The following is a 23719-nucleotide window of genomic DNA, read 5'->3' on the forward strand; positions in this document are numbered from 1 at the left end:
GCGATTAGAAACGTTACAGTTGGGGGAAAAGATCAGAGGTTACTTTAACTGACAATAAGACGACAAATTTACTCATTTCTAGGACAGCTTCACATATTTTGAGCATTTTCTTAAAATCAAGGGACCTGAAAGTCCCTCATTCATTAATTTTAATCCTCAGACAAAATGAAAAAAAAAAAAAAAGAAGAAGAAGAATTTCATCATCCAACTGAATGCCGTCACCTGAGATTTAAAGACTTAAAATTAGGTCAGATAACTACATGAGGCGTATGTCTTTGCACTTATTACATGTAATATTGAACAAGTAACCTGCAAAGCCTCTAACTTTTATTTACACATGTTTCAGGCACTTTGTGTGAGCACAATTTAGAGTCAAGCTGATCACTTATTCAAAGTGTCATGCTTAATTAACTTGCTGCGGGGACTTTTGCATAATTTGCTTCTAAACTTTAGGCATTACAAGAAGATCAAAAACCAATCCAATAATTAATTAATCCTCTGAGGTGGCTACTGGTTGTTTTGTGCACTGATCCTGACTTAGGAAAAAACAAAAAAAACGACAAAATGACATCAAGGGAAAGGGAATCCAAGTGTCTACTTTTCTGGACCAGCTGGTAGCTTGACAGCAAGCACCCAGGTGGCATTTCTTCTTACTTTAAAACCAAAAAACAGAAGATAAATGGGCACAAATGTATTGCATAAGATGGCTTCTGCATAAAACGCTTCCTCTCAATTAGCCACGTTACTGACAACATGCAGGGATTTGGGGAAATGGAAAAGAACGCGTGCTCGGGACAGCAACCTGATGGCACGCTAAAGTCCTGTCACACCACTGAATCGAACGCCAAAATTTCGTTACATTTCTGCAGGAGTGTACCACCTGACATGAGCTGCGCAAAAGGTTCGGGGCACGTGGAAGGGATGGGCAGGGTGAGCTTGTTGACGGCGACTCCATAGGCGACAGCGAGTCCATCGATCCCTCTGTAGGGTGCCTCTCCTGTTAGCAGCTCCCACAGCAGAACACCATAGCTGGAGGGGAAACAAGCCAGACAACGAGGCATGACACAGTGAGCTCGAGCCAAAATTAGACACAGGATGTTGGAACACTTCATTATGTTTACGCTGCATATACCACTTATATTTACATTTCTATGTGATATCAACCAAATTACCGTCGCATTTAAACAGCAAACAAAACCTCTAGGCTTGTGTGTTAGAAAGAAAATGATTTTTTTGCCCCCAAGCTGCCATGTGAGGATGTTTTTCTATCTGGAAGCTGTTAGTGCAAACTACATTTCATTTATTTAACAGTGATAGCGAACAACGATCAAAACAAGAAGAAGATTAAAAAACTCACAGCTAGGGTGTAAATGGACTGGTATTTATGTGCAACCCCAACTCCAAAACAGTTGACATGGTGTGTAAAATATAAATATAATACAGAATGGAGTGATTTGCAAATCTCATAAACCCAGAAAAGAGAAAATACACTAATTTAAGAAGAAAACAGTTTTTAGGATTTTATTTTGAATTTGAGTTGGGACAGAGCCATGTTTCCCACTGTGCCACATATCCTCTTCTTTTAACAACAGTCTGTAAATGCCTGGGAACTGACGAAACCAACTGCTGGACTTTTGGGGGAGGAATGTTGTAATCTTACTCGCAGTGATGACATGAGGAGACCAAACAACTAATGTCGCTGTGAGTTTGGAGTCTATTCATGAGGTAAAAGGCAGACTGACAACCTGTTCAGGGGTAACACATTCCTGCCTACGGCCAATTTAGAACCAGCAGTTTATCAAACATGCATCTATGGACTTCAGAAAGGAGCAAGCAGAGATAACCAGAGAACCCACACAGCAGGCGGGGAACTTTTCACTGCTCTTCCGATGAGCAAATGAGCTGTTCTACAAGTTGAGCTAGACTTACACTAAGTGGGATATGAACATTCAGCATTAAAGACATTTTAATCTCGTGTACCCAGACAAGCTACTCCCTGCTGCAGCCTGGAGTAGACAGGAAGAGGGAGGAGCATGTAAACGGTGTTGTGGATAAAGTGGTATAATTGAGCTATTTCGACCAGCGGTGGATAAAATCAACACACCTTCTGAGAAAACAAAATTATTTAAAGAATAATTGATTAAAATATGTTTCAGCTTCAAGAATTCAATACCAATTCAGTATACAATGACTTGCAAATCAGTGCATTCTGTTTTAATTCACGTCTCAGGAAAGAAGGTAAGAAGAAGGTAAGATGATGACTTTTAAATCCGGGTCATCTTTCATTCCAATTCATGCTTTGTACAGCAAAGATTATCTTTTATACCTTCTCTATGACAGCGGTGACAGAGAACCAAGAGGTCTTTGTGCAGTGGAATATTTCTGCTTGATGAAACACGTGCTTACATAGCACTGTGAACTCATGCATGCAAAACTTGCGCAAACACAAGTACACAAAGACACACACACACACACAGGACTTTTGAGCCCACACAATGGGATCAGCCCTGTGTCCTAAGAAGATGAAGTGTGGCGTAGGACTTGGATCTCCCACACTGTCAATTAGCCCTCGCCCGGACCTGACTGAACACACACTGCAGGCTCACTAAGTGGAGAGCGCAGGCCGCAGCCTTTTTTTATTTAGTTCTTTAATTACAACTTCCACACACTGTGACTATGCAGAAACGCCGCTCGCCGGCTCGCCCCGAAGCGGTCGTCGTCTGCGCATGGTGGCTTTGGAGACGAGCGGCCGTGGACAGATGAGAAAGAATACAAAAACAAAGATTAGCCTTCATTTCTTCAGAGCGGGGCTGCCTGCCTGTTTGCTCGTTTCACCGGTTTCCAGATTCTGCAGTGAAATTTCACTTTGTGTGGGTTTGCAGTTGATGGACAAAGGCTATGGAAACTGCCTGCCTGCTGAGCTGGTTTCATATAGGATCTGTATGTAGAAGTTCACATCTATAGGATTACAATTAAACCACAGCACATTAGAGTTATCATGCTTTTTTTTTAAATAGTTTTATCTGTTGCTCAGTGAAAACATCCCTGCTGCCTTATTCCAAATGCAAATTCATGTACTGTGCACTTCAATCACAAATCCCCTCTCAACAAATCACACAGTTGTTTAAGGCATTATTATAAAACCACAAGCCATAATCAAGGGACTCTGTGTAGATGTGGCCAGACACACACACACACACACACACACACACACACACACACACACACACACACACACACACACAAAGATATTCCCAGATAAAGGGCTGCGGTTAGGTCGGGTGTGTGGCCTCCTTCTCCGTCTATACTGGAGACAATGGGACAGTGTGCAGCACACATGTCCCACAACAAAGCACAGAGCAGCTTTTTGAAGAGACGCCATCACATGGTCGTGGCAGCCTTGCTGCAATCCATCACTCTGTCCCTCCATCTCTTCATCACAGAGTCTCCCACTATCACTTCTCTGTTCTTTCACCCTCTAATTCTAACCCATCACTTTGTCCTTTGGACGACAAGTCTACATACACACAAAGCTTCAAAAGACCAATTTCAAATTCTTCAACAATACCAACAGAAAACACGGACATATATGAGCTCCTTCAGTAAAGTCACCTTGCCGATGATTAAACTGCTAACAATTTTAAGGATTTTGAGATATCTCAAGTCTCCTGATACCTCCCTTTCCTTTTACCAGTAAATTTCTTGCTGAAGCTTGCTTGAAGATTCATTAGCTAAGCTTGGCATGAAGGCTGTAAAAGCGGAAACGGCTAGCCTGGAACAATGCCAATTAATTAACAATAAGCTTTAGCCATGGTGGTGGGTGGATGTTATAAACTTTCCACAAAGCAAGGCTGGGCGCTTCCCTATCCTGTTCTCCTTTATTGCTAAGGTAAGCTAATAGCCTTCAGGCCTTCCTTTATATATACATATATATGAGTGAGAGTGGTTTCCCCTAGACTGGGTGCTTTGGGAGGATGGGTGTTACTCTTCACCTTTAGTTTTAGACAAAACAACACTTGTCAAGAAGCTTTTCTTGCACTTTAAGTTGGCCAACAAGTTGTGGGAGTCATCAACTCCAGTAACACCATCCTCTCCTCAGCTACTCCCTTCCCTGATGTGCTCCTCCCTGCCCTCTCACTGTTTCGCGCAGGGAAACAAGCCTGACAATGACTGATTGCAAAATGCAGAAGAGACTGTGACACTGTATGAAAAAGGTGAACTTTTTGTAGTAAATAAATCACTTTTTAATTTTTTGTGTTGTGTGAGTAGGCTGGATGGCGAAGGCAATGGCGGCAGACAATCTTTTGCTAATTTAATGTCTGCAGGAAAGGAAAGAATCATATTTGCTCAAATGTAAAACTATTCTTGTAAGGTGTTGAGAATTACATCATCTCTTTTCCCAGGCCACAACAGTCTTTTAATAACAAACTGTTTATAAGGACACACATTCACAGACTTACCTCCAGACATCACTGCCTTTGGAGAACGTGGAGGACTTGATGACTTCTGGGGCCATCCAGGCATAGGTGCCAGCGGTGCTCATCTTTGTGGTCTTGTGCCATTCTCTTGCCAGGCCAAAGTCTGTAATCTTCAACGTCAACCCCTCCATACATTCATTTTCTATGGGCTCAGCCAGAAGAACTTCAGGAAGACGATGTAGATGGTAGGTAGAAAGGAAAGGGTGGGGGGGGGGGGGGGAGACAAATTAATAAAAATGTTTACTATGCAAGTCGAGAAATGTGTTTTGGTTAAAAGTCATTGAAATGCATCGCTGCAGAGATGCACTTGTCTTGCTAGTAGCAGGGGAAAAAAAGACAAAACGTCACACTAAACTGAGCAATGTCTTCAATACGCACATTCACACATTGTCAGTTTCTTTTTCACTTCCTCTTCCTCTTATTTTAGGCCTCTAAAATTCAAGTCGACAAACATAATTTGCTTCAATTTGACCAATCGATGGAACTACATAAACCTCTGCCTAGTTAGACTGGCAGTGGTAGGTGATTGGCAGCGTACACAATACGCTATATAGTACGTTAGCACGTCAAGCTGACCTGTGCACGATTGGGAGCTGGGCCAGACTCTGTCTCCACCCTCAGCTGAACTGAGCTGTGCTGTCAGTGAACTGGCTCGACATGTTGGCCACATGAGGAAATATATAGAGGAAGCACCATTTCTAAAACAAATGTGTTCGGTGACTCCAATAAAGAAGTATTTCTTTTAGGAGCTATTATGATACCCAAATTAAAAGTCTTCCAGCCTTTCTGTTTTTAATCATCCCCCCCATTAAATTTTTTATCCTCAAACTAGCCTGTTAGCAAAATCACCACCGCATTTCTTAAGCTAGCTCAATAACTATTCTCAAATTTAGCCAGCTAGCTCCTGTTAGCTAAAGGAGCAGCAATTATATACTATATAGACTGTTTTAATAACAGTTAATGATATACACTTTAAACAATATCAAACCTCTTTAACTGTTAAACCTCGGGCAACTACTAAATGGGTTATCACACAGCCAAATACATTAAAAATACAAAATTGTTCTGTATAACCAGCTAACGTTAGCTACAGCCACTTCACTTTGATACTTAACTAATAAAAATGTTACCTATAGAAATAATTATTGGCTTATTTTATATTTACTGCATTTTATGCAGCTTCTTATTGCCAAATTCAGAATGACTTACATTTTCTGAAATCACTCACTACTCACTGTATAGAGGGCCTGGATGCATGGTTAATATTGCGATACCCTGTTAGAATCACTTATCCCACAGAGACTTCTGAAAATAATAATTTATAAATGAGCAAGGCCTTAATAGTTGCAGTAAAATGTATTTTCAATTCAATTCAAACACCCATTTCTTTTATGCTGGTGCTTTTGCCTGATGTGGATCAGTTTTAAAAGGTGCAGAAAGAAATGATAAAAAATATCTCCTTCAGCCTATTAGATGAAGCGCAGCATTTAAAAATGCCATCGCAAGATATTTATTTGCACAAACTCAACAACTCAAACTCAAAAAAAGAAACATCTTTCATCTTGCTGCCCTTACACACAGAAGAGCATTACAAGAGCTCACAGTGTGCACCCATCTCAACTGCACAAACAAAAAAATATTACTGCAATATTGCAAGTAAAGCTTATTCCTGTATTCTATTTTCATTAGTGACACTCATTTTTCCAGCCTCTTATCTGGCGCCTGCAGACCGCCATCTGACTGCTGAGCTACAAGTATGTTCAAAGCAAGCAGAACCCACAGCTATAAGTCTAAACAGCTCTTTAAAAGATGTAATCTTGTGTTTTTCCTTACTGGCTACATATAGCATTACAGTGTTCATATTAAAGAGAGCCAAAGTAGATTATTGAACGTTTTAGAATTTAAATAATACTCAGACGTAGGACCTGTTCTGATATTTCGTGCTTTAAAAATATGATCTTTTTTTCCCCCCATTTCAGACACACAAAAAATAAACAGATTTCCCTGACATTTATCGTGTGTAGTTATTTATTTACTCATTTATGCTGTGCCCAACTCTGGTCAGATGATTGCTGTGTTTCCAAACACGAGTGCAACCAACAGGGAAGTGGCAACGTGCCCTCTGTTAGGAAAACTGAGCAACATTAATGCTCATAATTTAAGCGGTTTACTTTTTTAATTTTTGCTTTTCAACTGTTGCAAATGCTGATACTGATAGTTCGGAAAAAGCTAATAGCAGCCGATAATATCAGACTGTCAGTAATGTCGGCGCGCTGATAAATTTCTCGGCTCTATTAAAAAATATCTTATCTTTGATTTGGTCAGTTGTAATTTGATACAGAGGAAGCTTCCAGTGGGTTCCTGTTTTTGTCCTCTCAAGTAAATTAGGTAATGCACTTTCCTGTCAATCCAACATTGATTTATTTAATATAAGGCAGCACTACTGTTCCTTATTGCATTTATCATAGTTCTGTTCATATAGCCTGTTTATACTGCGTCTACATACATATCGGCTGACATATCAAAATATCGGAGCATTGGTGTTAAAGGTTCTGGGCGATGTGGGGAATTTCTGTACATGGGTTTTAGGTATTTTCATAATGATGCTAAGGTGTAAGGTTAAAATATTAAATACTTAATTATTATTAGAAAATGGTAAAATGTATATGCTTATTTATTAAAGTATGTGTTGTATATAGATGGTGGAATTGAGGTAAACTCACCTGTGAGTAAATAATGGTTTAGTCCTATAATAGCTGAGAGTATTTAAGGCTGCCATTTGTCATTAGACACCGATTTGTGCTGCTGCTTGAAGGCTTGACCTGGCATTCATTATCCACGGAGTTATATTATATGTGGACAAATAAACACCTCTTGTTTCCAAAGTACTCTGCCTCAGCCTTCATCTCCAGCCACAAAAGGCCACTTTGTTACAATCGGTATTTGTACAGAACCTAAAAACACCCATTTCACTGGGCTCTAATTTTTAAAGCCTAAAATGTCCAGTGAATTGCTTCAATGACACTTTGTTTGATAAATTATCTGAAACTTTGGCTTTCTTTAATATGAACATAATGTAATGGTCTAAAGGTCTTTTAGTTCTCTGTTTCACATAAGTTCCTTTTTTACTTTAGATTTATGCACACCTGACAATGTTGGTAAAAAACTGTCCTTATTGTTAATGCCTGTGTGCTTATAATGACTAGTGTATGTGTGCATATATTAGAGCAGGGCGATATGACCATAAATATTTATCACGATATACATTTGAAAATTTGCGATAACGATAACTGACGATATAATTGACACTAGACAAAATACTTTACAACTCCTCAACTTTATTAGTGCAAAAAAAAAACAAAAAAAAACAAACATAAATGTATTTTCACTTAAACGAGCAGCTGTTTTTTTATGTGCATTAAAGTTATATAAAACTTTAACAGTGCAAATGCAAATTCCTTGCTGACAGTTTAAACAAAAGGCATTTCCAGTGAAAATTGGCCGACATGTCCTCAGCATAACCATGTATAATATCCACAAAACCTAAAAAGGGGTTATGCACACACAACACGGTAATATTATGTTGAAGCACAGTACGTATCACTCCGCGAGGCGCCTGCCTACGGTAGCCATAATGCTCCGACAATCCATCAAGCGGTGCCGTTTTGTAGCTTAGCAAAGTCGTACTAAAACATTTGACAGATTTTCAAGCGCCGTGTACATAAAATCGTTTCGAGGTCAGTAAACACAACCAGAATTCATACATAAGGCACACGGGATTATAAGGGGCACTGTCGATTTTCAGAAAAATCTAAGGATTGATTTTAAGTGTGCTGTATTTTCCAAAAAACACGGTAATAACGACGGCCCGCTAGCATGCTCTACCAAAAATAGTGCTCTGTTGTGTATCTGACAGATGAAAGCCAAACCAGTTCCACACCACTGAAGTTGCAGCATTTTTACAAACCAATTCTGGTTCATCCGTTTCATTTAACGATCCACTTTCGCTCTTCTCATTCTGCGCGTTTCACCCATATTCTATCGCGATATTTAATTTTCCTATCGTTGCCCAATATTACACCGATATTACTGTGTAGCCCAGCCCTAGCATATATCTTCAGTATTGCCAGTATGAGGATATTATATTTTCTACATGCATGAATCTGAGGTATATTTACGCTTCAGGCAGGGAAGAAGGTGCTCAATCATAAGAAAGCAAATGTGTGGCAGGTTCTTATAATTGCATTCGAATGCAATTATAACATGCAGTATAATTGCATGGAGTATAACTAAAATAACATGTAAAACACTCAGTAACGCACAGCTTTTGACCTACACATTACCAGAACTCTTCATACTGGGATTGTGTGAAACTCTAAGCAAAGTCAAAGTATAAAATGCAATAAGTTCTATATTTTGTTAACCAGTCAGTGTCAGGAAATCTTGCAGCACCGAAAGCCTCGCCAGGCAGGTTTCTATGAAAGCAGAATATAAAGCTGAGGATTTCTGTCGCTGCAGTGTGACTCTGTATCACATGTCTCAGTGAGATCGGCAGCCGTGCCTCTCTTCCCCTTTGCTGGCAGAGTGGGCATCGCTTAGGGCAAGGCTGGCTGTCAAACTCAGGGAGGAGAAGCAGCAAAGAATTTCACTTATTATAGGGAAGTAAGACTCCAACTATTTGCAGTCACTTTCCGACTCTCTAGGCTCGGCTCTCTTTCCCTTTTTTTCCTCCCCTCGACTTCACTGAAAAATCTATTTTCTCCTCTCTCTGTTTTCTTTATCCACAAATATATGAATTTTTATCATTTTCCAGATATAAAACCGACTCTCGCCCTCCCTCTCTCCGTCTCTTTTGTTCAGACATCCTGTGCTGTGCCTCGTAGCCCAGAGGCAGCAAGTTTGACGTCACAAAGGAATGCATCACAAGAGGTTGTGTTGTCTGCTCTGTGTGTGAGAACATTGGAGGGAATAGGAGACACGGTTCTTTCATAATGTACTTGCATGACAAATTGTGCTCCCTGGTCATAGAGACACCATCCACAGCCGTGCATATTATTTTGTCCATTCTGTCTGTAAGATGATGGGTAGGTGCAAAGCAAGACGATAAGTTGAGGCTTTTACCTTATATTCTTATAGACCGAAAGCTTTTTAAATGGGGGGGCTTTAAAAGCATGTCGACCACCAACTTTTTTGCTTAATTATCGACTTCTGCCTCACAACGAAGACCCAAACAATGAAGTAGCAAAAGAAGCCAACAGCCAAAACAAAAAAAGCCTCTACTGCTGCACATTTAACCTTTCTGCAGAAAATCAATTTCTGTCCATTCTTTGCCTGAGTCACTGTTTCTGTCAATTCCACAGGCCACAGGGAGGGGTGGGGGTATTTACTGCAACAGGCCCTGATCCCTTGCTCTACTTCTTTTGTCCTACTGCTGGTCAGCGTCTAGTGAAAACAAGCCCTGGTCAGTCACCCCCATTTCCACCAGGATGCTCGATCTCTGTGCCATGACCCTACTTCCGGGCAGTGACGTTGATATCTGTCTATTAGCCTGCTCTAACAAGGATCTGGCTTTTTTTGAAGGGGGGAAAATAAAGTTCCCACCGACGGCTGCTTATTGCTATTTTAGTAAACAGAGGTTAAGAGGGGTCACATGGCTGCAGACACAGAGTGAGACAGAGCAGCGGGAAGTGTTGGTGCTGTGAGGGAGCGAGCAGAGGTGTCACAGAGAGAGAGAGTAGCTGACTGTTGATTGTTATCATATGATAGAGGAACATGGGGCACAGCTGTAAGTGGCTGGGCTAGAAAGCAGAGCTATAGATAACTGTGTACACACACACACACACACACACTACATTTGCAAAACGATGCACACACAGGCACTTAACACACATTTGCCACATTTGATTTTTAGCAATATTCCCAGATGCACACAAGCATTCAAATATGAGAAAAATGTACACACACACACACACAAAAATTAAAAGGAAGGCATGAAAACACACCACTGAACTAGTTCACACAAACAAACCGAGGTGCAGAGTAAATCCCACGGGTGCGCTACGACAGGTGGACCAATCATCAGCCCTTGACACGACACCAGTCCTCAGAGTTGGCGGTCACAGGAATGAAGTCATTTATCCAATGGAAATGAGGGGGAAACGAGATCTATGCAACAGATCATTTATTAATAACTTTTGATGACAAGTAAAGAAATTTTTAAGATTATTCATGCGTCCACAGTTTATGAATTTGATGTCTCACTCTGTGTCACATTCACTTGAAATCACGTAGGAGCAGGTTAGCAGTAATGTTACGACTTTTACTTTACACAAATAAAAGTATAAACTATACATTTCATTCTAGATTCCCAGTAGCAGTGTCACCATTTATTATATATTGTGCAGTAGGGAGAGAAGAAGGCCAAAGAAGTAGTCATTTCCAAAGTCTGCATGTACGTTGCAGCTGCATGGACGATATGTAGAAACTTCTAGACTGTTATTTAGCAAACATTCCATCGATTATGTGATGTTAACAGGTCTGAGCACAGAGGCATTCTGTAGGGGGGGAAAGTAGGCATGAATCCATCACAATCCTGCAGAGATTTACTGCAAAAGCCAACAGGGCCATAAATTAAAAAAATACATAAATAAACAAATAAATAAGTAAATAAACACACACACCAGAGCAGAGGTGATAGACGGTTTCATAACACACACAATAAACAAACAAAACTTATGCACATAAATGTGCTTGCACTTACAGCTATACTCAAACTCACGCGTGCACACATGCAACCACACAGAGAAACAAACACACGAAACAAAGTCTCAGCACATGTACACATGACATCCTTCTTCCACTTCCTGATCTGAGGCAGAGTGCATTCACAGTTTAGCTCCTGTTCGGCCATCCTCCTCTGACCACCACCGTCACACTGACGGCAAATGGCGTGCTAGTCAGCTGCTTACTGGACACCGTGTGGCTAAACTCCGTGTCCAAATCAGCCACTGACCCACATAATAATAATTGTGCTGCTGATATCTTCAAAACTATGTGAAGCAATAAATTCATTAAGAAAGGAAGTCTACAAATAAATTGTACTGAACTAAAATCATAACATGGAGGGATACGGGAGTGCTTTTATCTACCTCCCCTGTTGTCTCCCATATTAATCACATTTTAAGGAGGTGTGTGAACCAAAGAGGTAAAAAGAGCAGGAAATCCAGCTCTCCTTCAAAGGATAACGGCAAATATCACGACTAGATCGGGCTTGCCCAGTCAGAGTGTCTTCCTGATTGAGAGGCACGAAACCAACAATGTCACCACAAAAAACACCATGACTGTTCTCCATGGCAACGGCACTCTGTTTAGCATTGTTTGTTGTTCAGAAACAAGAGTGTGTCAGTTGCAGACATGACTCCTACCAGCGGTGGCCTAGATATGATAGCGGCTGTGGGAGTGAGTCAACTCTGCAACAGAATCCCAGAGTCATGGCTTTTTTTCAGGGGTCTTTCCAGCACTGATTAAACATGTGCTTACCTGACTGATAAAGGCAGCGGTGCCTCATGGACAAATATGGGCTATTATACATTCCCCACATTCTTCACATGGCATTTAAGAAGCAAGGCTTCTTGTTCTGCTCACATTTACTGACATTACCCCAGATTTACTGGCAAATACTAATGGGAAAGGGTCTCTTAATATTCTGTCACAGATTAACCATCAAGCCTATCAAAAAACATGCTTTGACTTTTTGTTGTAGTCCAGTTTTCAGTAGAGATGCACCAGTTGCAGTTTTCTTGGCCAGTAAATTGACAGAGTATACAAACAAACATCTATTTTTATTCAATGCAGCAATATTATTTCAGATTTTTATTTTATTTTTTTAAAGGTATTAAACTTGATAATTTTACCCAAACTGCAACAAGTTATAGTGTCTAGGACTGGAAATAGAGTGCTACTGGACTCTATTACTTTATTACAAAGTTGGTGCAAAGCCTGCTTGCACCAACTTTTAGGTATATTTTACCTTATAGAACAAAAGCAGGTGCAACAAATTTATATAACACAAGAAATGTTGGTCAATTTATATCATTTCGATGGGCATTTATAACTTCACTGGAAAAAAAGGCCACCAAGCCTTTTCTCTTTTTTCTTGTTTTCACTCATCTCCATAATTTTCCTCCTCCCCGTTTTGATCCCTTGCTCATACCGAGGCTGCGGTTTGTGGTTGGCTAAATACACTTGTCTACCATAGCTATATGAAGCAGAATGTGTTATGAAATTTACTTTGTTTTTCATTGACAGTATTGTTTCATTTAGTTCGTTTTTGAATTTTTATTATTACACTCAAATAATGACAAAACAGGATATTATTAGTTATCCTTTATGGATCAAGTGTTTCAAAAACTACTATGAACGGAGCACATTAGATCCACCACAGCTGCTAATGTAAACTGTATTATGCGACGTTTGAAAAAAAGGACGTTTCGCAGGCATAGAAAAATTCGCTAAAGTGGACTTAAACAGTCACTGGCAGGTACTGACATACAAAAAGCAACGTCTGGCTTAGGCTCACGCCCTCGTCAAGGACACTGAACATACAGTGCATGCAGCGACAAAGGCTATAAACTTTCACATCCAAAAGTCTGCCTCTTCACTCTGCACCTCACTTAATTATCTTCTTCCCTATAATTCCAAACTGCAGCTACATCTCCATCTCTCACCACTTGTTCCTATGTATGGTATGATTCCTCACCCCTGTTAGTTTCTGCTAGAGTTGGACTGATAATTACCCGAGGATACTAAGCCGGCATTGACTGAAAACTCGCGCCATACTTGGTGTGCATTTTTTTAAAAGGAATAATAATCTGGACAACACAAAAAAACTAATTCTTTTCAACAAAAAGCAAAAAGGTCAAATGAAAGAGTGCATAGTATCGCTCCATGGCCAAAATTATCTGTGCTGGTCTTTAAATGCCGACATCGGGTCGACCTCTGTGCTCTCTCTACCTTCCTCCCTCTCCCTCCTCCCTGCCCTGCAACCCGTAGGCGAGGGGAGAATTCCAGCAGGGTGGGGGCTTTCCCCAGGAAGAACGGGAGCTTTGTCCCCTGAGGGACGAAGCCATAGCCTGACAGACAGTTTGGCAAGCTCTGACCAGGCAGCGAGCAAAGGAGAGAGAGAGAGAGAGGGAGAGAGATCGGGTACAATCATAGTGCAGATGTCAACTCACGACGAAACTGGCGCTCATGCCACTGGAGTTTCGCCTTAGCTCAGGGGTGCATTCAAAGTTGCTCGCTGAGCGCGAGAGTTAAGCAACGTCAGCAGTTTAAACACTAGGCCACAACTAACCAATGTGTGCTGTCCGTCTGAGGCGGCACATCTTCCTTATTTGATATGTGTAAAGATAAAGTTGTGATTGATGTGCACTTTTGGTTCACACACTGCACCACAGGGCTGTCATTAGTAAAACCTGAATTCCCTGATCAGAATGCACTCATGCTATCACTCTGTATGGCACCTTAAAACATCACCCATTTCCTGTAAGACGCAAATCACGCTCAGCTGCAGAGAAATATTATATATAGTCATGATTAGTTTGACAACCTAACTGCTGTCAGAGCCTTGGTGGGGAGGATGATGTTTGCAGCAGTTTGGGGAAAATCAACCCTCGCGAACTCATCCAAGTAAGTTGGAAGATAATGTTGGTGAACCTGTTGGTTTGCGACATTTGCCCTGTTAGACTTGTTTTATAGGGAGAGTCTTAATAGATAGATGCAAACCCTGAGAGCGGGGTGATGTAACTTCTCAGAGGGAGGCAGCCACGTCCCCTTTAGCATGTTTCTGTTTTTACTACAGGCCATGAGAAGGAGTCAGCCAGTTAGCTAGCTTAATTTGTAGTTTCATATCTAAACTGAAACTTATCCTTGTTTTACATCTGAATTTAAAAACCTTTTAACGTTTCTATTCATTGAAATTACAGAAATAAATTGTCAGAACAAAAATATCACTGCTAGCTAAAATCTTTAAATAAATATAACTTGCATTCATGAAAACTGGGTAAAAACATATCTTTGAGAGATTAAATTTTAAATTCACTAAGCCTAAATAACTTAGAAGTTGGGTTTTTTCTGGCTCACAATGGGCTATTAAGGGGGAAGACTAGGTATCTATCAATGCACCGTAGAAGCAGTAGCGCTACCAGAAATCTATCTGCCGCTACTTTATGTTCCAAGTATTTTGTGACAAATAACTGAGCAATATACAATTATTATTTTACCCATTACACCATATTGGACTGCAGTTTCTGTTCTGCAGTCCAGCCTATGAACCTGGAGTAGCTCCGCTTGCTGTAGCTTCTGGAAGTGGACCTAAAGCATTCAAAGATGGAGTACTGTCAGCAGCTCAAGCCCAAAATGGTGAAGTGTGAGTTCACCCAACAGCAGGAGGAGATCCTCTTTGGGAAAACAGCTAAATTAAACTGTGGTTGGCTGTGACAGCAAAAAATGGCAGGAGGCCAGTCAGTAGGAAAAATAAAAGCTGCAAAAGGTCTGGGGCTAGCTAGTTAGCGGCAACTGAACTTTCTAAATAAGGGCAAATAAATCCTACTAAATGGACTGCGAATGGTGCCAGTCTCTCAGACAAATAAAGAAATTGCTAAAATAAGTAAACAGATATATATATATATATATATATATATAGTCAGGAAGCTGTTAATATACTTAGCCCAACAGAGTAGAGCTGATGTGCTGAAAACAAAACCAATCGACAAAACAGTGTTATGCTTGAGTAAATGAAACCCCCATTAACAAGTCTGCTTTATGCTTTTCTAACAAATGCTGGAAATCATCCACTGGCTCTGGCTAGACCTGTCTGGGAGGCACCAAAATGCATCTATGCAAAAAAATAACTCTAAAAGAACTTCTGAGACAAACTGCTATTAATTATTAAAATGACACACACGCACACACTTTTCTGGGGGGTAAAGAAGAAGAACGCAAAGAACAAAATCTTGCCTGGCTTCTTAAGCATGTCTTTAAGCACATAAGCTAGAAGCGAATCATCATGAGAGTTTCAGTATGAAACACACCCTCCAAAACAAATACAAGGGAGTATTCTGTTTCTGGGCATCCACATTAACGCTGATGAGGGGGGTTTATAAATGATTCCCTGCGCCAGGTAACTGCCTGTGAGTGCCTGAAAGCAGTGACTTATTAACAAGCATCCAGAGGTCCATGGTGTTGAAATTTACCCTACATTACAGCCATTTCATCAGAAGCTTAAATAAGGGGTTGTTATGAGGTTGACCCCAGAGGTTTTCGGGTCAATGTAGGTGGTGGTGGGGGAAAGGAATTATGCTGGTGGTAAATTTGATTAATGAACCAGAGCCAGCTAAAAAATATATATATTATGTGGATTCTACAGTATAGATATGCATATCTATAGAGCCCCTTTTTGAAAATATTTAACAATTTAAGGACTTTTTGTTATCATTTACAGCACACGACCAATCGGAGACAGTAAACACGTCCATTGCCAAAGTATTTTCCAAGCCACAAACTGCCATTAAAGAACCACATTTAAACTGAATTCAAAACCCAAATGTAAAGATTTTGTTTAAGGGAACTAAAAGTTCTTTTAGTTGTTGAACTTTTTTCCTACCAACTATATTTTGACGGCTAGTTTAATCTCCTTTTAATATTCTAAGTATAAACTGTTGAAATTTTAGTTGTTTAAGGGAACTAAAAGTTGTTTAAGGGAACTAAAAGTTCTTTTAGTTGTTTAGTTGTTGAACTTTTTTCCTACCAACTATATTTTGATGGCTAGTTTAATCTCCTTTTAATATTTTAAGTACAAACTGTTGAAATTTTAGTTGTTTAAGGGAACTAAAAGTAGTTAAAAAAATTACTATGAGACAATGAATATAAAATGACACCAGCAGAGTTGACACTGCGACAATAAGAGCTATGGCATAGTGTTGTTCATCCCATCTTCCTGTTTTGCAGATAGAGATAGTATAGCGCAGCTAAAAACTCCAAAATTAAAGCAAGCTAGGTCATTTTAGAGCTTTTGCAAAGATTGGCGGTCAGATGACTGAGACTGTTGGGCTGAAGTGTTGAAGGCTCAAATGTTTTCAGAAGTTAACCCAGTGTTCCTGCCAAGTCCAGTGACCTGGTGTATTACAATACTGGCAACAAATTCTTCAGTGCCTTAGTCACTCACCATTAGGAAAGGGTTACATAGCCTCAAAATTATATGATGATATGAATTTGCAAAAATATTTCTCATGATATAATAATCTGAAGTGTGACTCAACATTGTAGAGCATAGTAGTATATCAAGCATCACAGTATAAGTCAATGGTAAGCACAAAGTAGTCTAGGCAGTTTATTCCTGGAAATATTAAGTAACTGTTTCGCACTTACCAATATCTGAAGAGACCTTGTAAGAGCGCATCGGATGTTAACACAGGGCTCTCAGACATTCCTGGGCTTGACTTGTTTTTGCACACATTAAAGGGATGATATTTTATATCTTGTAAAAATGGTACTAAACAGGCCTTCTGATCACAGGAACAGGGAGTGCTCTGTATAGTGCCTCACAACAGCACTATAGCAGACTGATACTGCTATACTAATTGAGTGCAATGTTGAATTCCATCATGCTGGTCAAAGACAACACAGGTAACGATATTTTAAGTGGAAACCCTGCAACTAATAAGAATTCTTTAGAACTGCAAGCCTAGATTAAAAAAAAGCAAACAACATTTATGTATTATTATAAATTTAATCTTTCAATTCCTTAATTTCTTTTATCATATAAACATGTTTTAACCCATGCATTTGGTTTCTCTTCCACAAACATATCTTATGATCTGTGAGGTGAGAAAGAGGACAAGCTGAAACTATATTTCAGACTGGAGAAGGGGAAAAAACAACAACAGATTTCAGTCTGGCTGAGTGCTGGAAACATCTCTACTTCCTGTGTGTTCTGACCTTCCAGTATCTGCTTTTATTTTCTTTCTGTTTTTTCCTCTTCCTCCCCTGCAGTTCTGTTGTTTGGCCCCCCTCACTCATCCTGCTCGGACTACACACACAGAGACATAACTCTGCAGCCTTCATGACTAAGCGTGGGCGTGCAGTCATTGTGTGGGTCTGTCTTGCTTTGCACCTACAGTACGTAGTGCATAATGCATGTGAATACAGAGGTTATATGGTGCAGATATATACAGTAACAACTAAATACGAAATGCCGAAACAATGCACCGAGCAGCATTTTAATTGAGACACCTAAAACTATCTGCATACTAATTTCATATGCTACCATTCAGACCACCACACCATACAAATCATAACCTGAATATTCTGACTGCAGCTATTTATGTGCACAACATTTATACATAAAATACTAAAAGGAGATTAAACTAGGAGTCAAAATAGTTAGTAAAAAGGTTTTAATGGCAGTTAAAACTGAAGGGCTAAGAAGAACAAAAGAAAACATACTTAATAACTAATAACTCACACAGAACACTTAATTTTAAGAGGTAATTGAACTCAGGATGTGGTTATCCTAGCTTAGCACAATTCTACATCCGTCAAAGTAACAATAAGATATTAGTGGAAGTCAGCAGTGCTAGTACTTTGCTTTTGTCAGAACAAGGCTAGCTGTTTTAATCAATTTCCAGTGTGTATGCTAAGCTAGTCTAATCAGCTCCTGACCTGAGGCCTTTCTCACTCACCATGTGTAAACAGACCTCTCTGCACTGAATCATACTTGTTATTAATCTCTGGCTCACTTCCACAGCATGTCTTTTATCATGTCTTCCTTCTCTCTCCCCAACCGGTCGCAGCAGATGGCCGCCCCTCACTGAGCCTGGTTCTGCTGGAGGTTAAAGGTCCTGTTAAAGGGCGTTTTTCCTTCCCACTGTTGCCAAAATTCTTGTTCAAAGGGGGTCATATGATTGTTGGGTTTTTCTCTGTATGTATTATTGTAGGGTCTACCTTACAATATAAAGTGCCTTGAGGCAACTGTGGTTGTGATTTGGTGTTGTATAAATAAATACATTGAAATAAATTAAAATTTAATTTAATGGATAGGATGGACATTGATAAAAATCTTACGTTGTTACATAAAATGCTCAATACTCCCCAAATAATAAGAGCCTACTTGTGGTGGTCATTTTGAGCTGCAGATCTTCGTGACCCTCTTTTTGCCCGTCATCAGAACAGAATCGCGCCTTAAGTCTTTCAAAATATTTTTCAATATTTATTTGGATGTACCATCAAAGTTAAGGAATAAAAGTTACTGTTATCTACTTTTACAGGAAATTAGCAGTAACTAATTGTTCAAACCCTGTCAACCTAACAAGTGCTTTGTGCAGTTATGTGACCAGATATGTATCAGAGATTGACAGCACAGTGTTAAGAAATGAGACATCTAAGATAATGTGACTGCATCACTTTTGGTAGTTTCATTAGCTGTCAGCGCTAACCATCTGTGAACTCACAATTGACTCCATTCAAAAATTTGACAATTTCTAGCACGCAACTGCAGTCTACAGATTTCTACAGAGTGCCATGTCACATTTGCATATAGTCTCTCTGGTGTGTGTGGGGGGAAAATGAAAGAAAGAGCAGACAAGTGGTTGTTTTAAACAGTAAAGAAAATAGAAAATGTATAAGTGGCAGTGTGTTGTTTTTATGTTGCGGCCCACATATGGTAAACAGTGGCCTGGTCATCAGATATATTTAGGAGTCCGTTAATATACCTGGGCGCCCTGCCCAAGTAAAGTCTGAGTCTGGGAAACACCGTGCCCCAACATGGCATGAATTTATTTTGAATCTCATCCGGAGGACAAGAAAATGGTCAAAATTCAACCTGGAAATGATCAGTTTCTGGAAGCTTTGATCTAAAAAAATATTCGTATTTGCTCTAGCTTGAGAAAAAAAAAAAATTCAGCTCAAGTCTGTCCTCACATGTATGAGTCTCCAGATCCAATCTGCTCTTCATTATAAGCCTCACTGGATTGAGCAAGGCTGTTATTTCCAACAACAGCACAGGAAAACAAAGCAGTCAGGTATCTGCCTAAACTGCGCATCGGGTTAGCCTAGCAAACTCCCCTCTGCCTTATCGCCCACTGACACGCACTCTGAGCCAGCAGCAACACAGCTGAGCTCTACCCCTGGTGACCCCCGCGCCGTTCCCAGTCAGGACGCCCCAGGCGTCCCTCGGATATGCCAGTCAGCAATTGGCACTGAAGAGGCAGCCACGTTTATGGATCCTTCAAAACGAGGCACTTTCTGCTCACTTCTGAGGTTACTCTGTCTGCTGAATAAAAACAGTTAGCATGTGCTAAATTTTCTCTTCTCGGTAAGGCAGTTAAGAGGGTTGAGTGCTAGACTCTGCAAGTAATTAAGTAAAGTTTAAAAACAGACACTGTGCAACTTACTTCACGCTATGTATTTTAATACTGAAATATACTGAAACTAAGCTGATGTGACAGCTTTGCTAAGCATCACAGATAACACACACATTTCTCATTTTTACTTTTAGATGATTATGGTTCATTGCCATTTCTATGCATTTCCCAGAGACTTTGAGAAATGAGATTTATTCTTTTCCCCTGTGTTTTTATACATATACATAAAACACTATAAATCAAATCACTATTTCTGTCAAGCTTTAGGGTTCTTTTTTATACCTGAGATAAACAGGCTATAAACACATTCTGTACATATCCTCAGTACAAATTCAATAAACCTTCAAATGTAAACAAAGAAGAACACAAACAAAACTGAAGTATTCACTGAAATGTGCTCCACTTACGCTCCAAGGGAGGGAACAAAGAAAGAAAGCACAAGAAGTGTCACACTGCTTCAATAAAGTGTGCAGTGGGCTCATACATGGATCAGACTTGCAAATTCACAACGGATCCCGTTTCAATTGTCTTTCTACTCACCGTGCAGAGCCAGGAAAAAACAACTAGGAAAAACAGATGTGGCCAATGAGGGTTAAATAATAATCAGCTGCTTAAGTCCAAAATATTTGGCTGTGGTTACTGGTATCGTTACTTGTCATAGTATTAAAGGTAACTGTGTGACCTTTTTGACTGACATTTGTACTGACACAGGGCATTCTGGGTATGTAGGTTGCGTTTGGCTAAGCCAGGGGTGGGCAACTCCAGGCCTCGAGGGCCGGTGTCCATGCAGGTTTTAGATGTGTCCTTGATCCAACACAGCTGATTTAAATGGCTAAATTAGCTCCTCAACATGTCCTGAAGTTCTCCAGAGGCCTGGTAACGAATGAATCATTGGATTCAGGTGTGTTGACCCAAGGTGAGATCTAAAACCTGCAGGACACCGGCCCTCGAGGCCTGGAACTGCCCACCCCTGGGCTAGGCCTTCATAAGAAATGTACCTGTCCATGATGTTTGTGCTTCAGTACTGCTGAGAGAAGTTCTAGTATTTTATTAGTCTGTGAATTAGTGCGTATCGGCAGGTGGATAATCTGGACATGAAGAATCAAGTTTTTGGATGCAGGTTGTACACATCATTTTATAATACTTGGTGCCCCAGTCACGTATGTAAATACGGTCGTTTCTGGCTCCAAAAAACCAACATGGTACCAACCAAAGGACTAACATCAAAAGGTACAGTCAGCCATTTTTGAGTTTGTTGGAATGTCTTCCAACAAATTGATGCATTTTTCTAAACTGAGAATAGTAGCGGGTGCTGCTTTTCAAAGCTAACCTGTTTCAACGCCATCTTGAATACAGTGGCCAAGATGGACATCACCATTCTACCTAATCGCATTTCACGTGTGTAGCTAAAGACCAAACACATAAGTAGTATGCCCAAAGCAGAGGAGAAGAGAATTCACAGGCATCTACCTGTTGTGTCTGCAATGACAAAAACAGCAGAAATATCCTCAACAACTCACCTCAGTATCATTGTCATCAAACAGAAGTGCGTTTCAATGATTCATTAGGCCTGGATACCTGGCACAGCTGAGACAGCAGACTGACAGCCAACGCTCGCTACAGATGATTGGTGGCCAGAGTTGCTTGTCCTACAATGGCCATCCTATCAATCTGTCAATCCTTTCCGTGTCCGGGCCGGGTGAGGTTTCCCGTGTTGAGTCAAATTAAGCCGCAGGCTCCACTCCTGGATCTGAAGGTATTTTTGTTTTTTAAAACCCTGACGTCTAGCAGTGAGACTTTACGTACTTCAACTTTAAGACTTTAAAAGTGAGAAATCTCGACAAAATCAGATAAATGTCTCCAAGTCTTTTGCTGTGACAAAGTCCATTCATCTGATAGTGTCAGAAATTTTCCCTAGCTTTCTCCATCATCTCTTTCTCACTAGACCGTAAAACACAAACAACACCTCTGTAAATAACATGCAGTAAATATGTGGTAAACACTTACTGCACTCTCACACATCCAAAAGAAGCCAGTTCGCTTCCCTGACCGACCAATCAGAAAATCTAAAGTCAAACCACTGCCACACCGGAGTGTACCGAGGGAAGCATCAAATTATAGCATGCTATTAACATCACTGAGTAACTAGTTTGTGCAACGTTAGCAATACATGGTGGAGATTTGGAATTTAATCAATTATTGATTTTACTGAACTGCAGGTTAAAGTTAAATCTAGTGACAGGTCACCACTAACGGTTGAAATAAAATTGTAGAGGCTTGGTGCCATCATGTTGGCCACTGAACATTTGATTTAGTTTTCAATACTAAGGAAGACTGCACACTAAAAAGCACTAATGAGTAGCTAGCAAGTAATGTAAAACCAGTACGACGTACGTTACAGGTATTTAAGGTACCTAGAAGTGAAAGTGAAACATCAAACAAGTCCTGATTGTGTTCGACATAAATGCTTCTTTTTTAATGAGAGAGCGTGCTGTGTGTCAGTAAACTAGGGCATGGGTTAGATACAGGCATGTGCAAGTGCTGCATGATTCGGTATGACACAGCTTTGTGTGAAATTTAATCTAAATGTAATCTAATTTAATTTAAAAAAATGTATGATGTAACAAAGAAGATATATTTGGTCTTCTCTGCGTGTAATTATAAGATGTGGTAATATTTGAACATGAGGAAGACTGTAAGACTGTAAAACATGTAAATGTATCTGCAATTTTGCAAGTGACAAAGTATTTTTGGAAAACAGGATGCTGGTACCACTTGTGATCTGCATGCAAGTAGCGTGCATCAAGTGCTTTAGTGAAACGGGCAACAGCTCAGAAACAGGCTCTTAGGAGCTCCAGCATCTTTCTGAGAGGATTGCCAAACATGAAAGCAGCAGGAATCACCTGGAAAAAGCACAAAATTTAGGCTCGCTTGGCAGTGAAATTATAGTGAGATTGCTCTGCATTTCAAACAGGGAACTGAGCAGCTAAAGGCAGCAAGACAAGGTGAGCAGGTAGGTGCTCAATGGGATTATCAGCCTAAATTAAAACTGTGTGAAACTGTCCTGCCGTTTTTTCCCCCATTGAACATGTAGCCTGTGGAAGCACGTCTCTGTTCACACATGCCCTACACCATGTGTGGCTCAGCTCAGCTGTGTGTAGTCGAGCAGTGATGTAGAGTGTGAGATGAAAAGGGAATTTGTGCAACAATTTAAGTAACATTTATGACAGATCAACATCAACTCAAGCTGCTACTAATTACTGATTTCAACAGAAGACAACATAAATGTTTTTGCACCCACAGGAAACCCACCGAGGCGCAGCAAGGACATGCCAGTGTCACACAGAGAGGCTGCAAAGTGACAGTGCAAACCACTGCACCTCAGATTCCTCTGTGGTTTCACCAAGAGTCGAAGATTCAAAAGTATTCACTTATCTGTAGTACAGGGGTTCGCACTTAAACCAGGGTAGGGCCTTGCTTTGTGGATCTGGGTGTGTATATGCACTCCTGCATCTCTTTTGCTTTTACATCGCTGTTAAATAACATTAAATAAAACTTTGCACTACTAATGTGTCATATGGTGGATTTGTAGTCAGAAGATGTCAATCGCATTTAAGCATAATTATCTGAAGATCCACTAGCTAAGAGGCCGCTTATAGTCTGTCAAAACTAGATTCTGAAAAATGCATTTAACATTTTTACATTACGCTGCAAAAGTTGTTCAGACCGACGTCAAGAAGGGATTTCCCCATTGAAATTAGTCCGTAGAAATATAACACTGATTAACAGTTTCCTCTGCCTCAGGTTTGTTATTGGACAGTG

General features: G+C 40.2%; 1 protein-coding gene across 1 annotated transcript in view; it reads right to left on the bottom strand.

Moving 5' to 3' along the window:
* The window catches only part of LOC146580657 (mitogen-activated protein kinase kinase kinase 11), a 50235-nt gene that overhangs the window by 19886 nt on the left and 6630 nt on the right, over window positions 1–23719 (bottom strand). The window contains exons 2-3 of the mRNA XM_085267419.1: window positions 4461–4641; window positions 881–1029 (exon numbers count right to left, since the gene is read on the bottom strand). Coding sequence (XP_085123545.1) covers window positions 881–1029; window positions 4461–4641 — 330 coding nt within the window. The remainder of the gene's footprint in view (window positions 1–880; window positions 1030–4460; window positions 4642–23719) is intronic.

This window comes from Mchenga conophoros, linkage group LG3 (assembly GCF_057382185.1).
Source record: "Mchenga conophoros isolate Kocher_MC1m ecotype Shallow Benthic linkage group LG3, M_conophoros_male_GT1.1, whole genome shotgun sequence".
NCBI lineage: Eukaryota > Metazoa > Chordata > Actinopteri > Cichliformes > Cichlidae > Mchenga > Mchenga conophoros.